Source organism: Strix aluco, chromosome 11 (assembly GCF_031877795.1).
Source record: "Strix aluco isolate bStrAlu1 chromosome 11, bStrAlu1.hap1, whole genome shotgun sequence".
Taxonomy (NCBI): domain Eukaryota; kingdom Metazoa; phylum Chordata; class Aves; order Strigiformes; family Strigidae; genus Strix; species Strix aluco.
In genome coordinates this window covers 19,341,136-19,359,541 of record NC_133941.1, presented here as the reverse complement: position 1 = coordinate 19,359,541, position 18,406 = coordinate 19,341,136, and the positions used below count along the sequence as shown (strand labels likewise).

Here is an 18,406-nt window from a genome sequence, read left to right as displayed (position 1 = left end):
AAAGACCTGCCTAACCAACACAGTTTACCTCCTTTCGTTACCTCGTACCTCACTCAGTCCTATCATTTATGAAATTACGAGAAGCAAGACATTATATAATTTTTCACAAAAATAATAATATCTTCTAGTCTCTTCTTTTAATGAATGCTAATATGCCTGACAATAATTCTACAATAAAATTTGAGTTGGCATATGAATATCATAAGCATTTTAAGACATTATTGTAGAAGCATCATTTTTTTGTCCCAAAGAAATCTTGAGAATAAACTGTATGCACTGCAAGCCCAGGTCAACCAGGATAGACCTCAGGATGAGCTAGTCATTCTCTATGACAAGAGAAACCTTGCCAACACTTGCCTTCAAAACATTGCAATCTTGCTGTGCACACCACATTGACTTCGTCAATACCATGAGATACTGTGCTCTTTCTACCACTGTGCGTACAAGCACTTCAAGGACGTGTTGACCAAGTGAATGGAATTATGTTAGTAATTACTGGTATACGACCAACAGATTATCTTAAAGCTGCAAAAACAGGTGCTTGTTTCAAAACATTCATAAGTTAGCAGAGAAACACCATGGAAGAGATTCCTGGGGTTTGAGGGCAACATGAGGGGAAGATAATTGAACTGTAGTCTCTAAACCTTACAGTTTGCACAAGCTAATATTTGCATGAATTAACTTAGGAAACTGTTCTCTACATCAGAGAGAAAGTACACTGAACCAGCACAGCAGAGGTTATCTAAAGCCCCAATGCAGCAGCATTAACTAGTTTTTCAGGAAAGCAATTACTGTTCTCCAATCGCCTACATAGTGGCAGAGGAAAATCCCTGGCTGTATTGCCCCCACTTTCCATTTGTGCTGCATCCTGCAATATAGTTAACAATAGCAATACAAGGCTTCTCATATTTGTTTGTACAACTTTACATAACATTAGGGAAAACACAGAATTTTATTTTCATTCCATTTGCCAAATTTGTCAAAATCTTTCTCACATTTGTCAACTGCAAAAACATTATTATGCTCAGTGATCAAAATGGTCACTACAGGACAGCATCGTATCCTGATGCTTTTGAGAACACCCTGCAGAAACTTTCTAAAAAGGAAACAAGTTTCACATCAGGACTTCTGAACTTTTATTTCAACCAGATGGTCTCATATTCATGAAGAAAGCATGCGTGTATATAAACATTTCAGTCATTCCCCGCTGTCATAAATACTGAGTTGATTTTTCTCTTGAAAGATGATTTAAGCAGTAAGAAAGATTTTCTACTGAAGTACAACTGTTCGTGACACCTACATAAGTATATGAAGAAACAGAAAAGTAAAGTTATGATCAAACAGTAAATCATTTTGGCTCCTCCTAACACCTGAAGTCCCCTGTAAATTGTAGTTTGTGCAAAGATCAGAAATACCTCTAACAAAGTTTCCTTTTTGTGAAAATATTTCAGAATCCATCTACATATTGCTATTGTACTTTAAAAGGCAGAATGCTTGAGGTGATTAAGCAATTTGTTTGCAGTCCATTTCAGAGTATCCTCTGTTAAAAGCTCTTCAAGTTTATTATCTGTTAAGCAAATTTACCTTTCAGAGTTCCTAATTCTTGCTCATTCTCTTGGGGAAAAAAAAAAAAATTGAAGTCCTTACAGCTGCTGTAAAACTGACCTAATCATAAAATCTTCCAGAGCTCCACAGAATGAGTCTTCAGTTCTCAGTTTAAGTGTGAGAGTAAGTCAAAGCATATGTACTGAATGATACTGTGTCTGTGAAGAACTGATTTTCCATTTATAATTTAAATTAACAGCACACACTAGATCCCATGCACAGCAGTATTTGAGCAATCCATCATTGATAGCAGTCACTCCCCAACCCCTGAGACAGAAAGATCACCTCTGCTGAACTTTGTTTGCATATTGTCTGAACAATGATTCATGGACTATTTAAAATCTTCCCTCTCAGACAAGTGCTCATGGTGTGTATTTGTTTTTTTCCCCCTTTTCTTTTTGGGGGGAGGGAGGGGAGTTTTTTCATGAGCTACCTTATCCAGCAGATCTGCAATAACCCCAGGTTCAAAAACAAGTAAAGAAAAGTGCTCTGCTTTGGTTATGGAGTGTATTTTATAAAGACATCTTAGAGAAAAGAACACCAAATCTGTGAGGGAAATGAATCTGGCCCTGAGAAAACGGCTCCAAGCAACACAGTTTGCTTCCCAGCAAATTCAAGCTTAATGCTCATGAATTATTAAGTTACCACATTGGATAGAAGCCCCAGGGGAGGATTACAGAGCTTACAGTAAGACTGTTACTGCAAACACTGAGTTTCCATAGAAACAGAAAATAGTGAAAATAACTACCTGTCATTTCTCTCTACCACATTCAAGGAAAAACCACCACAATGTTAAAAAAATTATTAAAGCTTGCAGGAGAAATGTAGCTAAGCACCAATTACATTCTCTTTGGGTTCTCAGGAGTCTGGCACACTTGAACATTTGACACTGTCATTAGTAGTTTTTTGTTATTTACATCATGAAAGGCACATATATGCGTTCCTGAAAGGAATCCTCTCCATTAGCTAGAAAAAAATTTAATTTCAAAGAAAAAAAAAACCAGACTTGAGTCATATAGTGTGATTCCTTAGTCCCTGCCAGTGATCGAATTTTAACTAATGAAAAGAAAGCCAGACCGACCCTGCCAGATGGTACATGTGAAATGCTTTGACCATAACTGTAGGAAAAACTTCTGATTTGGGATTACACATGTATTTTATAGAAAAAGTATTTTATCACCGTCTCTAACCTGGAAGAAGCTAATGGTTCTGAGTTCTAATGCAGCAGTTGCTTCATTTAATTCTTGCTGTACAAACCACATTTCCCTGTTACTTGGCTTTGCACATGACAACTTCAGTCAGAGCCACAGAACTGAGTTTTGACAGTGAATACTGCAACAGAAAGAGCTCAAGTATGACGAGTACTCTTCATTACACTGGGCCTTCCTTTCCTTCCAGGAAATTACTTGTAATTGCTTTCTCTGAGCTATATAGTTCACCTAAACATTTTAACAAATGGTATTTGTACCCTGCCAGTCGAGACAGCGCAATCTCTTCTAGCTGCATTTGCTCATGATACAGTTTTGTTCTTTCTAAGCAGAAAAAGAGAAGAACAACTCCAAATACCTGCAACTAATTGACTTTTTCCTGTTAACAAGTAAAAAAACATCAAAATACCCCTGTAGAAAAATCTGTATCCCTGCCTATTGATATGTCATATCTGATCACCAACCTAAAAAAAAATTTTTGGGGAAGGAAGTGATGGTGGTGAGAGATATGAGATAAGATTGATTTTTGTAAAAGCTCCTGTTTTATAATAGCTTCTTTATAGGAAAGGATTAACATCTCTAGTAACACCACCTACCTCTCTACAGCAACTTTCCTATGTATTTTAAAGAAACTATTACTATCTGGATCTGTAGAATATTAACAGGAAAGGGGATAAATGGGAAAAGCAAGCAAATGTAGACTTGGGAGAGAGATCTAGGGAATGAAAGTCAGCTGAAGGAACTGGTAGAGAAAATGAAAAGGCGTTACTCCTCCTCCCTTTTTTAATAATCTACACACACAAAAAAAACCCCTTATGGAATCATCTGAATATCTGTCTCCAGTGATCACCAAACTTGTACTTTCTAAAAGTTATATATTATATCAGAAAGGCTCTCTTGGTCCCCTGCCATATGTGTGCAGTAGACTTCAGAGACCCACATATTTTCCATGTTAACTAGAGTGACCAGAACAAGGGGTATTGCTGTGAATAGCAACATTCCTTAATGTTTGCTTACTGGATGATGCTTTTAAGGAGGTTCATCTTGAGCAGGATCAAAAACGGATAGCCTCCTTGTTAGTATTGCTATGGATTATCTATTGCACAAAAGTCAGAAAAATACTTTCCTTGAAATACTAAGGACACAATAAAGTATAGGAGCAACTGACGGAGGATTAGCTATCCCAACAGATCAGATTGCTAGAAAAGAGGTAAAAATTATAAAGATGGATTTTTTCTCATGACTAAGCAGAAGAAAAACCTCATTAGTTGGTAAACCTAATCCCTAGGAAAATTCTCTGAATATTAAAGAAATAATTCTCAATGACACAAAGTTATTTTTTCCCAGTAGACAAATCATTATACTGACAGTGAATGAGAAAACGCTTCTATTTTCAAGTATCTATGAGAAGGCTGCTATTAAAACCACAACAAATAGGAAGTTTAGCATGTAATTGGACAATAAAAGTAAAATATAATTTTCTGCTTCCTAACATAGCAACTGGCAATAGTGGAACATGATAATATTTTAAAGCAATTAACACAGGATAAATACACACGCATTGTCACAGCACTCCCAGAGCTATTACCTAAAGAGAGAAGCAATGTAGGAAAAGGCATCTTAAGGTCAGTTCCATACTCTGGGAGAAAATGCAGTCAGACTTTTTTGCCACAGCTTTTAATGGGGATCTTTTCACAGTAACTAACTTCATTTCTTTTCCAGCTATTCAACTTCAACCATATTCATCTACCCAGTGACCCTGCCTTCCCTTCTTCTGACCTTATTTATGATTACCTGCCTGTTTATTCTTGATGTGTTTGTATCTCTCCAACCCCTTTGCCATTCTCAGCTTCTCTCTACCCAAGCAGCACCTGATTTCTGGAATGCATGCAGTTCCTACAACTCTGGTTCAGAGCACGCAGAGTTGCTCTGTACAGGTGTTCTCCCATTAAGCATGGTGATCCTGCATATCAGAGCTTTGAGAGGACTCCAACCCCTATTCAGATAGAACTTCTGGAAAATTTGCTATCGCTTTTTCAGAAGTTTGCTTAGTGTTTAAAATGAAAGTTCTGGACGATGATAATTGTCTACATTAGGAAGTGTTACAAGAAAATTATTCAAGAAGACGTGTAAATGCAATGTAATTTTAGCTACAGTGTTCTTGCTAACATTTTTGAGAAGCTGATATACATTCTTACTGACAGTTTAAAAGTCAAGAAAATATGACTAAATGATGATGAGAAGCATGGAGCTAACTGTCATCAATAAATACACAAAAAGATGAAGGATTTCTGTCAAATTTGTCAAGGTTACCTTCAGCAACTTGGTATACAGATTTGTATTCTGACATCTGAATTAGGAATACTGTGTCAGAGAAAACTCCTACTATTCAAAAAGTGAAAATCAATTCCCCTACAAAATTGTAATTTCTAAATCCAGTGTTTCAAAGTGGTGAATTTTATTCTACTCTCTCTAAACATTGTCACAAACATTTTCTTTTTACAGCCCTCTCCCAAAAGGCAGTATCGTGAGCTGTTTCAATAACACCTATGAGAAGTAATGGAAGTTTAGAAATGCTAAAATAGAGAAGACTGTACAAGTGAGTGGTAGCTTGAGAAAACTCTTTGTCTTCTAACACACTCACACAGTGGTCAAACCAAAACCAGTTTGATCCTGCAGTGGAAGTTAACCTGTTTACAAGGCCAAGGTGACAACACATTTAAAATAATTATCATGTTGCTCTCTAATTAATTTTCACACCTTTAATAACTTAAAGTTTTATGTATTTGCTAATTTTTATTAGTTGAAAGAATTTGGTTGGAAAATATCTCAAAATTATGAGATGAGTTATAAACAGGAAATTATTATCTACATTACTTCTGCAGTTACCACTCATACATGTAGAGCAGTATTGAGAACAAAACATTGCCACTTAATTCTTTTTTATTCAGCCTTGAAAAAAGGGACAGATGATTTTATGTTAGATGACTTTAGAATAGCTAAATCCAACTACCATGATACAGATAAACAGCATTTTTTTAGTCCAGAATGACGTTTCCAAATCATATTTCTCTCGTGAGAGCTGCTTTGTCAATGGCACTAAGTTCTTAAGACAGAAGATGTGAGACAGACTGTACTACTCACATTCTCCCCAACATCCAACCACAAATTCAGAACATTTCCATGAAAACCATCTTTCCATATCACCTATTAGTAATAGCATTAAAGAGCAAGATTGTGTTTTTTCTCATTTTGCTTACTGTTTTTCAATTTTAACACAGAAATAGATGTTTCAAAATTACCAAATTCCTAGCACTGTACTGAAAATTGGCAGCTAGGTAGAAGATATGCTTCTACGTTTCTAGTATATTAAAATGACTGTGGGTCTCTATTTTCTCACATCCCTGCACGTGTTTTACCTAGCCATCTGCTGAGAAAGAACAGATTACTATTTTATCCTTGAACCAGGAGGAAAAGAATGTGAAAAGGCATCTCAACAAAACACAATGAGATGCTTTATGAAGGGCTAGATGTTAACCTTGTTAATACTGCCACATACCCTTGAGGTAAAAATCAAAGAAACACGAGAAAAGAATGAGGCAATGAAGCTGCTTCATGAACTTCAGAAGATTTTTCTTTTTTTTTTTTAAAAGCAACAAGGACTTTGTAATGCACCTAATCAATAGATGTCAATTTGCATTAGAAAAGCTACAAGCAATTAGAAATTAACCATTGAAGGATAAAGTCTTGCTTCAGAACAGACACATGCTGCTCCACCCTGTGTGTTATTGTCCTAAGTGAAGAGGAACAGTGTGAAATTTGGAATTCTAAGGTAGAATCTTTGGGGGGGAAAATATCTGCCAACATATTTTTTCCTAATTGCAATCTTTAGTCAAGATCAGCTTCCATCATGATGCTGCTAGGAAACTACCAGCTCATATAATATACTAGAAAAGATTTCTATCTAACAGATTAATTTTAAGAACAGATGGGATCATTATAATAATTCAATCTTGTCTACTGTATAACACAGATGACACACCACTTATGTTAATATATACCTTTGTGTTTGTTTTAAGAAGGGAGAGGGAGGGGCCGAGGCAGATGTCTGCCTTATAAAAATAGGTATTTTGGTATTCCTTTTTTTTATTCCATACCTGCTGATTGCTTTTTGTATGAGCATTTGCTGTCTCCTTCCTTACATTAGAGTGCAAATGATTTATGCTTATGATGCATATCAGGACATCATCCTATAGTATAAAAGAATGTGATATACTCTGGGAACACACAGTATTTCAATACAAAATTTTGGACAGGCATCTTATAGCAAACATCTCTTGGTAGCAAATCATACCCTGCCCCGTATCTGAAAGTCTGAGCACACTATCTCCATTCATGTCTACATTTATCACTTAAGTAATAGGACAAAAATATCATAACAACATGGTATGTGCTCATTGTGAAAGGTTAGTTATACAGCATGATGTCATTTAGATAAAGCCCAAAGGCATGATTTAGCGTAGAGTAAAAAAACCAAAGGTGTGAAATGCTAATCAGTCCAAGTTAATAACCACCCAAATTATTACTGCACTGTTACTGTGCCTTTCCTACATTCCACTCTCATTGCGGTGCCTGACACTCCCACAAACTGGCTCTCATGAATGGATTTAATTCCATTACTCTTTTTTTAATTTTCTCTTCCCCCTTAAAAAAAATTAGTATTTTATTTTCCAAATCAAATTATTTTAAATGATAATCACAGGAAGAAATTCTACTAATTCCATCTGGATGTTTTTATACTGACAACAAAGAGAAAGAATAAAGATCTGAAGAAAAAAAATAAATTTAACTTAACAGTAAATTATTGATGCCTGCAAAAGGAAACTAAAGGAACGGTTTGAGAGAAGCAAAAAAATGTTGAAAGGTGAAAACCTTGGATAAGTATTTGATTAGGTCCTGGAGAAGCAGAATTAAAAAAAAAAAAACCAAAACAGGTAGAATATTGTGCTCTGTACTAGTGCACTCAGAAAGGCATTATGGAAATGAGACCCCTCCAGAAAAAGTGCAAGAATTTGCATACATGAGAATTAGTCATAGCTTTCAAGGTCAATAACTACGCAGCATCTTTCCTCTCATTTCATTGTACTGTACTAGAAATGGGTTATCTGTATATAGATTTATATACAGCCTTTAAACCTGATCATCATCTATGATCCCCCGAAATTTCCCATGCAGTAAGTCTTAAGAGTCCAGCTGGGAAGTACTTAAGCGGAAGGAATATGTGGTTCTGCATTTGCAGGCGCATTTATTTCTCTGCTTAACTCTTTCCCCCACCTCCAACTGACAGCGTTCATAAATTCTCTCAAAGCTGCCTAGACAACACAAAACTGTCAAACAAAATCATATTGAAACACACAGAACACAAGATCTACACGATGCATCTTTGTGTACCCTCACGAGGAATAGACAGTAGTCCTTATCAATACTGAACAACCACAGTTTTTTCTTCCAGTTTTATACCTTTCATCCTTTCTCTTATCTTTCTGTTATTTGGACAGGCCCCATATAAGATATGTCAATTACATGATAAAAAAAACAACAAAAAACCCCCCAAAACCCCTATTTGCTAAGCATCGTTCCAACTGTATTTCAGTAGAAGATAGATCCATCTTGTTTTGCCTTCTCTATAGCATTTAAAAAAATCCAAGGCATAGTTAGCAGATAGAAAATAATTAAATGGATCAGTTAAAATTAGTGCCTTTTGTAATGTTATTTGATCATTCTTATTTAATATATCACACTTATTAGAACAAACTCAGTTTTGTTGGAGAGTGACACAGATAGGCTTCCAGTTCATCCACAGACATCTGAATCCAACCTCTTAATCTTCAGAAGAATTCTTGTATACCAAGTCAGATAACAATAGAGGCTTTGAAGACTTCTCTATGATTATTTCAGGATTCAGGTCATTCTAAAGATTCGTAACAGTAAAAAGTTGTGCAGGAAAAACTGACAAACCTAAACTTGCCTTTTTATGTAATAAAATAGGGAGTTGGATATAATGCAAATTCCGTAGTGACCTTTTGAGTGTAGACTTACTCACCACTACATATGCCATAAAGCTTTCTTCTGCCAGTGGAAGACTTTTCTTTTCCTCCCAATTCCTCTGTTTGCATAGCTTCTGTGGATGAACACCCTATTCCCCCTGTATACCCTCCTAACAAAGTAGCGAGGAACCAGACAGTCACCAAAAATGCTACAGTACTCTTGGGTGAGACATGTTTGGATTCTGATCACTAACAATCATTTTTACCTAGATAGAATTGACAGATAAAATAAGACGCTTGCTTAAAACCATCTGCAGTACTGAGAAAAGTTAGGATAATGTGAATCCACAGAATGCACCATGAAGACCATACTAAGTATTCTCCATGCCTTTGCCAGTGTCTCAGTTGGCTTCCACTTTTCTTTGGGTAAATTGGAATCTTAATTCCTGATAGGAATATCTTTGGTTAGGATAGTTGCTGCCTCTTCTTTCCTATTCTCTGCTATCTCTCCAAGGGAAAACCACAGAATAAAAAAGTAAAATCTCTTTTTCTATTGCATCCCATCTTTTTCTTTTTGGCTAACTCTTAGCTTAAGTAAGCTTTCGCACATGTTTCCTGGGGCACTACAAGATAATGTGGGGAAGTGTGTATTACTGTACTTGCCATCCTTCACAGTTCCTCAAGTAAGATTTCCAGAGTACATCTTCATTAACTTTAAACTTTTCTAGCTTTAGGTTGCATGTCTGTAATATAGGCTTTTTAGATACACTTGTACATTTAGTATTTCTCAGAATATAATTGTATAAATCTCTTAACACGATGTGTTGAGAGCATCATACAGAGAAACACTACAATAGCACAGAGCAGAAGAGAAAGCAGTTCTTAAACAGAGTAACATCTACCTATTCATACATACTTTCTTAATTTATGTGATCACTTCTAGGTAACCTTGTTATACATGATTTGAAAAAAAGAATGCAATATTCTGAAAAATTACTAAGGAATTCCTCTGTTTCTTTGTTTCTAAATCCAAAATAAAGAAAATATGATGAAGACATTGCAAAACTAGTTGCATAGATTTTTGAATTGGACAGAATAGAATAATAAATGTTAATAATCAAAAAAGAGTCATATAAACAGGAAGGAGAAAAAATAGTGTGCAGTATGGTGCTCACTGAAAAGTATGTGATCTTGTAAGTGAAGAACTGATTATAAGGCAGATGGCACAAGAGCAACAAATCAGGAGCAACTTTTGAGTACTGCACAAAGCAAACCAAAGAACGTACTTGTCAATGTCTGTCTTCATGCACATATTACAAAAAAACATCATCAATGACATAAGATCTTAAGAGTTTCATTACCATGTCATTGTAAACGTACTTAGCTGCCAACATCTACTGTATATTTGCATCTAAAAATACGTACAGCCACCTGTTGCTACTACTACAATTGTTTAAGCTGAAAATATTCACTGCTTAAAGCAGCCACTGTTTTTAGTTACCTTTTCCTCATGCAAAATCATATACTGCCCTATAGAGCATGTGGGACATGTTTTCCTTCATCTTCCATTTGCTGCCAAGGGACCTACAGAAGCCATGTGTGCATGTGTATCTTTCTCTCTACACCAACTCCAGCCGAACTTTTGCTTTTCTAATTCTGTCTCTGCATGCCCAAGCAATTTCTTATTTCTCCCAGATAGCAAATCTGATGCATCTGCTTGACTGTCTGCATGTCAGAATGGACCATCCTTGTACTCCATAGAATGCAATATCAAGATAACATGACAGCAAGAAAAGACACTATGCAGAAAGAAAACAAACAAACAAACAAAAAGGTAGTGGTGCATTCTGAGTGAAGAGAGCAGCTGAAAGATCATAAGGCCTTCTTATGACACAGTGTATTAAAGAGAGGAGATCATCAGCAAACGTCTGCCTTCTACATACACTGTAGAGAAAATCTGGTCTCACAACAAAAAGGTCTTGAGTATATCCTGTATGAGTAATGAACACATTGACTTCCTCTGTCAAAGCTATCAACACTACCATGGGTACCTATCACATCTTCCAAAATCTCCAGTCATGGTACAAGCACAGTGAGTAGGCAGATGGAGGAGTTACAAGCAGTAATATGCATGACACTATTTTCCATGCATAATTACTGACTAGGCCCCAGTTTTTCAAATTCCATCCCGTCAGAATTTCCTTTTTGTTCTATTCACTCTCCATAATTAAGGATATTTCTAGATGACAAGAAACTTTTAAATCTCAGTGGAGTACAATAGGGTAACTGTTAAAATAGTCCTAGAAACATCTATTCTGGTTTAAGATGCAGGCAGAATAAAACACCTTTACATATTTAAACATAAACTTTATAAAGAAAAAAATCATACTGAAATGCATTTATCCTTTTTCATATTTAGTGGATTCTTCAAGCTTATTTTCAGAAAAAAATTGATATCATGCTTTTGAATGTGTAATTTTTGAAGTTATGTATAATTTTATGCATTTATTAATAAAAAAGAGCTGCTGTAAAGGTAGATAAACCTCACTGCTTTACTGAATTTAGCTAATTTCCAGCCATCAAAATAATGCTGCCAAAATGTTGGGTTTTTTTGTTTGTTTGTTTTGTTTTGTTTTTTAAATAAAAATCATCTTCATTTCATCCTTCCAGCACAGATAACAGCCTGGATCAGTTTTTCCACCAGCTGTCCAACCCCTTTAGTTTCATCTCGTCTGTATCTCCCGGCTTTACCATATCAGGTCTAACGCTTCTCTTCTGTTGAGGCATGAGGCGCATTCCCATATAATAGAAGAATCAGTTGCCTCTGATGTAACTTGTGCTTGACAAATCTATTTTGACTTTTACTTTTCATCTTGTTAGCTTCTAAGTGCTAATAAATAGTTTATTTGTTCCAGAACTTTTTGCATTTGTTATCTGATTGCAGTTGACCTTCTTAGGGAGATTGAGGCAAAACAGCTATTAAATACTCCAGCTATGTTGGTAACATCTGCTGATAGCTTAATGACCCCTTTAATCTGTTCAGTTATTTTTTGATTCTGTAAAAAAATTTTTTTGCTGCTAAAGCATTATAGAATTATTCTTTCTTTGTCCTTGATGTCTTTTGCTACTCGCATTTTTTCTACAAGTTTCTGTCTCTTCCCATCCCTGTTTGGGCAATTTCATTAGTTTCTCCTTTTGTATATTTCCTTCCAGACCCCATTTGACCAAGGAATACATGATACACACCTTCTGTTGTTGCCATATCTTTCCTTCATATTGAAACAATTTGCTTTTGGGCTCTTCAATAGTATTGTTAAGAAACCGACAATACTCAAATTTCTTTCCTCCTCCTGGTTTACCTATCTGTTTTTGACATTCATTGACATCTGCCTTACTGAAGTTCACCATCTTTACGTTAACATTGTCTTTCTTTCCTTTTCTAGTTACTATCAACTCTACCATTTCATGATCATTCATCCCAAGGTACTTCTCACAATGGGGCTGTACTTGCCCATTGGCTGTAATCACAACTAGAACAATTTTCTGATTGTTTTCCGCTAACTTCCACATGGCAAACAAACTGAGGTATTAAAGTTCAGTAACAAAAACTTTATTGCTAGACTAATGGTTTTTTGAATACAAAAATATGGGACAATTTTTGAAACAAAAAATCCCAAATAGACAAATAGACTTTCATCCCTTTTGATCTGAGCCATTACCTAATACTCAGATTGACAGGTTGTTTGTGCTGTGGGCTGAAACATGTTATTGAGGCAGACATTCATCAGTCCAGTTCTATTTACTCACAAGTTTTTATTTTTTTTAATTCTGTCAAAGTAAAAATTAAGTCACTTTTTTTTTTTTTTACCTCCAGGTCTTGACCCTCTGATAGCAGCATTGTTATTTTTGCTATCCATACCTCCTCATATCATCTTTTCTCTGCTTCTCACTTGTAGACAGCACAAACCACACAAATACAGTACAGTACTGTACTTGTATTCAGAACCTGGGAATACATCTCAAACTGTATTTCAGTTGCTGCTCCAGCCTTCTGGTTGCTAAACCATAATTGGTACATGCTGTTACTTCAGCTCCTGAGAAACACACGAACTTTCACTGATTCTTCACTTAACCTAACTGGGAAATAACTATTGCAACCAACAGGTTCAATGAGGTTTGTAATCTACTATATGTCCAAAGCACTAACACTGAAAGCCAGTCAACCTCCAGTGTGAACTGTTTGGATAAGAAATTTATCAACCTCGAAACCATTTCAGAAAAGACAATTTGTCCCTTCCAGTTAGAATGCTGCATGCAAAAGCTTTGCTTGTTTTTTTACCTTAATGTACTATATCCTGCAGCATACAGAAGAGGAAAGAAACTTCATTTTTTAATTACACTCTTCTTCCCCACCACTCTTTGGGATGTAAGAAAATGTAAAAATTATGCTGTTTTCACTGCAGCAGATCACTTATGTGCAATACGAAGAGCAAAGCAATAACAACTGTTTGCACATCAAAGCATTATTATATATATTTACATATGCCTAAACCACTCTTTGTACTTTTTCTCATTATAACTATTATTTTCGTTTTTTATCACCGGCAAAACCCCTTCTTGAGGGTTTCCCCCTCAATATTTACATTCTATGCAAACTGCAGCCCAAGACAATTTAACTCCTTTTGAAGCAATTTCTGAGGCTTTTCACAGTCATGGCAGCAGCTTGTCCCTTCCTATTCCCTGCAGCTTTCCTCATCTAAATAATTTGGTATTTTACTGCTCTGTGGTATGAAGTAATTAATTGTGCATATTTTTTTGTTTTGCCATTTTCACCTTTCCCTCTTATCAGCTATTTTTCTGTTAATTCTCTCAATAGAGGAATTATAGGTATGTCCTCCTAAGTACCTCAAAACAAGCATTTCTCACTTAGTGAGGGTGAAATAAACATGATGTAGTATCAGATTAGGCATGCTTGCCACATCCTGCAAAATGATATTTAAATTGCCTAACTAAACGGTGGCAGACACATATTTATAAGACGCAATCAAGTCATTAGAGCTTTCTAATATAGACCACTTGTTTAGTGGGATGTATTCTGAAGAGCTAGAAAACTGTTATCACTCTACTCTGCACTTTCTTGGATGAATATTATTCACATAATAATGTTCTCCCAAAGAGAGGAAAGAACATTTTGGGACTCGCTCTTCAGTTTGGAACAAATCTAAATCTCATTTGCTGAAAACTAGGACAGTTTTGACCACAGCAGCAAATGTGGTCTGTGCCAACTGTCAGGACACGCCTTAATGAAAACTCAAAGACCCCCAGACAAACATGCTGTACTTCAGCTCAGACCAAGCTACAATTAATTTCTGAGACACAATGCATATGCAATACATATTCTGATGTTTTCAAAACACAGGCCTGTAAAGGAAAAATACAGCACGTTTCATATTTGCTAACATTAGTACCAATTACCTCAAAGCACTGAGGAGCACAGTTGTCCAGCCTAGACATAGGGATGAATATGAATAGTTTATATAGAAAACAGAGTAATGAAAACAGCTATACTGTAACATGCCTGTAAGGCAAGGAGTGGATGAGGCTTAAAGAGCCTCAATTCAGCATTCACACACAACAGCAGTTGTCTCTTCAAAACAGTCATACAGTGTGGCCCTGCCATTATTAGTACATCTTAAAGAAAGGCCCTAAGAAGGCAGACACCAAACACTAAGACTTTCAGTATGTGTGGACCCAAAGTCAGAAACCTAAACAAAGTTCAACTATTCTGTACCTTTAATTGATTTGCTTATAGATAAACACTACATTTCATATGCAATGATGAGTACCACTGATTCTCATGTATGTGTTACAGGGCTGTCAACTTACGATTTATCAGCTTTGTCCTTTCAGTTGTCACAAGAATAGCTCACGTTTTTCTACAATGTTTTGTTCACAATTTTTTTCCTAGGAAGCTTTTTAGTTATTTGATACAGCCCTACCTGATCTGCTTGCCTTCTCGAACATCATACAAAGAAAAAAAGACATCTGTGTCTTCTCCAATTGTATTGTAGGTGAAGCTCTTTAGACTGAGGAAGAAGTGATGAGGCACTGGCATACGGCAAGCTTCCCCATGGCGCTGACGAATTGTATCCACCTGATTAAAAACAATGAAAATGATTTTTAGTTCTTCACAAATAAAGGACATGTGACCAACTTGATAATTTAACTGAGATCCTGCTCTCCTTTCTCCATCAAGCAAAAACTTAATCTCAAAAATAGTCTACCTTGGAAATACATGCCAGATTGTTTTCTTTCTCTATTTTTTCCACTTGTAATTTGAATAGCTTGAGAAACCACAATAACCCAGTAAATATGAGATAAATGGTTTATGCATTTGAAATCTGTTTTTATCAAGTAAACCAAGTCAATCCTAGTTCTCAAATATTGTCTTAATTCTGGTACTGCGAATGAACTATAATAAGATAGTACTAGGGTGGTTCTTGATGATTTCCATTTAAAGCAGACAGATTTCAAAGCATTTTTAAGAAAAACATTTGTTACATTGTTTCTTTTCAGCAGCTTCAGTTCATTTATGGAGGTCAGTTAGAACCAGGCTTTACAAGCTAATATGCCCTGCAGTATGTATAACAAAAAGAAATCTTAACAATGGTTTATAACATGAACAACAACTGTTATAAAGTCAACCAGTAAAGTTAAATAGCAGGAAGATTTACATTTTGACTCAGTATATCAAGACACATTTACAACAGTGAAAATTGGAGTGGGGAGAAAAAAGGAGTATGGTTAGAAATAAAATTATCCTTTAATTTTTATAATAGAAACATAGCATCATTTAGGTTGGAAAAGACCTTTAAGATCATCGAGTCCAACTGTAAACCTGACACTACCAAAGTGCACCACTAAACCATGACCCTAAGAACCACATCTACACATCTTTTAAATACCTCCTGGGATGGTGGCTCAACCACTTCCCTTTGTGTCCATTGTATGCTGATCTTAATAAAGAGGTTGCATGAATATCCTAAGCTCCCTATGATAGCCTCCTCTGAATGCATAGAAAGGTACTTGCTAATAAAGAAAATCTTAACATTTTCAGACTTTCAACCCAGATGTGTACTAGCTTAAAAAAGAGTTTAAAATTAATTTTGTTCTGGATTTTAAATTAAACCCAAGTAAATCCTCATCCTTTAAAGACAGGTACCTGTGGAAGCACAGTTCTCCTGGAAAGATTAAACCCAGATTCCATGACCACGAAAGGATTACATTACTACAGAAGGGATATGCGAAACAGAAGCCTACTAAGCCACGTGTTAGCAGGTGAAAAGAAGATTCACATGGGCAGACTGAAGCTTTTGATATCACTACAGAAGTTGACCTTTTAAGAACAACAGTTAGAGCTAAGGAAGAGAGGCCTAAACAGAAGTTGAAGGACTTTAGTAAGTTAATTACTTGAGGATCTTCTGAGGAAGTGTTCTATGTGTAGAGACTTACCCAATAATCTCCACCATACCTTTACATACATTACCAAACACTTAAAGACAACAAAAATTCATATGTAGGTGTCTTACCTGTGACGTGCTCTGCTGGACACTGTGTCTACTTGACAAATGCTGTGGAGATACAAAATAGTAAAATTTAAACCTTTTTGAAAGTAAGAAATATTTATATTGTATTTGTGTAGCATTAGAACAGCAACTTTAAAATACCAAATTTCCACAGCCTTTTTCACAGCGTATCACCACTCTGAAGACCACTAGCTTTCCTAAAGGCTCTTCTCAGTTAAGTAATTTCTTAGCCTAACTACTTGAATTTACAGGTGGTATTTACCTTAGGTAGTATTTACCCTAAATACTAAGGTATTTACCTTAGCTTTTAATGTAAATGGCTGTCACAAGCTAGACAGCATTCCAACACTGTAATAGCATTTCTTTTTGTAAAGCTCATCACCCTGTACTGTATAATCTACGTGTTCTCTTGTTAAATGGGAAGATACCTCACCATTAACCCTCATCTACTGGTATGTTGTCGATGAAAAGGTGCATTTGTTAAAAAACGGACATCTAGAAAGAAGGATGGATTTTAGACTTTGCTCAAAATTTTTGCTCTGATCAGAAAATGAAATCCTGCTAAATGGTTAAAGACTCTTTCACAATTCAGCTGGCCAACACCTGTAAAGTAGCATCAGCATAAAGAGCTACATCTCTGAAACGGAACTCTGAGGATGATCCTGTGTTTAAAGCCTTTTATGCTAGACAGAGATGTTATAATCACAAAATGGACTGCAAGACTCACTGAACCCATTTAATCTCCAAAGGGAGATTTAAATACTAATCTAAATTGAAGAGGTTTCAGAGAGCTTTAAAAACCATATCATTAATGATTCTGCCATGCCTGTTCATACACATTCATATTAACATTAGCATTTTAGACTGAAATATTAACATTAACACTACCACATGTTAATAAATACTCTCCTCATTCGCCCCCACCTCTACCCTTCTATTACGTACCCAACATCTTATTCTGACCAAACATACACACTCTGTAGCAGGACCAGCTTGATCTGTTGATAACCTCATAGCTTCAAAAGAGGTGAAAGTAAAAGATAATCCACAAAATCCATTTGGCAAAACTTTTTCCGAACTATGCCACTGTCTTTCACACAGAACAAAAATAAGACTTTTTACCAAGAAAGGAGAGATAATCTTCATAATGAGACTAAATCAAGAAGATATTAAGTTAAATGGCATATTTTGACATCTGTTTACATTCACAGTTATAAAAACGTCCTCTTTCACACTGTCAGCAGAAGAAATAATGATCTCCAGCTCCATTGTTTGTCTAACTACTGTGCTGTGTTCTGAATGTTAAAACCCTCCAAGTTTAGGTGGCTGAGTTGCCTACTTAATCTTTTTGTCACTTGCAACCACTCAGAATCAGCTGGCATAGAAAAGACCAGTTATTTAAACTGCTCAAGTATCCTGGCTTCTTTTGACTAAAATTCATCTCTAAATTGGAGTAAGTGGGAGACAAACTCAAGCAACAGAAATATGAGAGGTGGTCCAGAGAGCTACAGTTTCCTCAGCAAACACAACTGCGTACAGAGTGCACATTTAGGCAAATCTGTAACAATAAGTGGCTAAAAATCAGATTTAAAATCTTTCACAACCAGAAGACTAGATTTCTCTAACTCTCTGCTTTTATGCTTCAGGACCATACCGCTACAATACAGACAACCACTGACTGAGCTAGTTTTACATATCCTGGCCTCTGGCTAGGCAAAGTGCCCAGAGTGTACATGCTCTCTTTGAAGCCATTTTTGGGTACATGAATGAGAGGATGACTGAAAATAGCCAACGTGGATTTACCAAGGGTAAATCATGCTTGAACAAGCTGGCCCTCTAGGGTAAAATGACCAGATCTGTAGATGAGTGAAGATTAGTGCCTGTTGTCTATCTCGAGTTCAGCAAGGCCTTCACCAGTCTTCCACACCAACCTTGTACTCAAGTTTTGACGTTACACCTG

General features: G+C 36.0%; 1 protein-coding gene across 18 annotated transcripts in view; it reads right to left on the bottom strand.

Moving 5' to 3' along the window:
* Positions 1-18,406, bottom strand: part of DOCK3 (dedicator of cytokinesis 3) — a 220,784-nt gene that overhangs the window by 117,453 nt on the left and 84,925 nt on the right. For all 18 annotated transcript variants that reach the window (XM_074836469.1, XM_074836479.1, XM_074836470.1 and 15 more), the window contains exons 8-9: positions 16,450-16,491; positions 14,860-15,014 (exon numbers count right to left, since the gene is read on the bottom strand). In XM_074836469.1, coding sequence (XP_074692570.1) covers positions 14,860-15,014; positions 16,450-16,491 — 197 coding nt within the window. The remainder of the gene's footprint in view (positions 1-14,859; positions 15,015-16,449; positions 16,492-18,406) is intronic.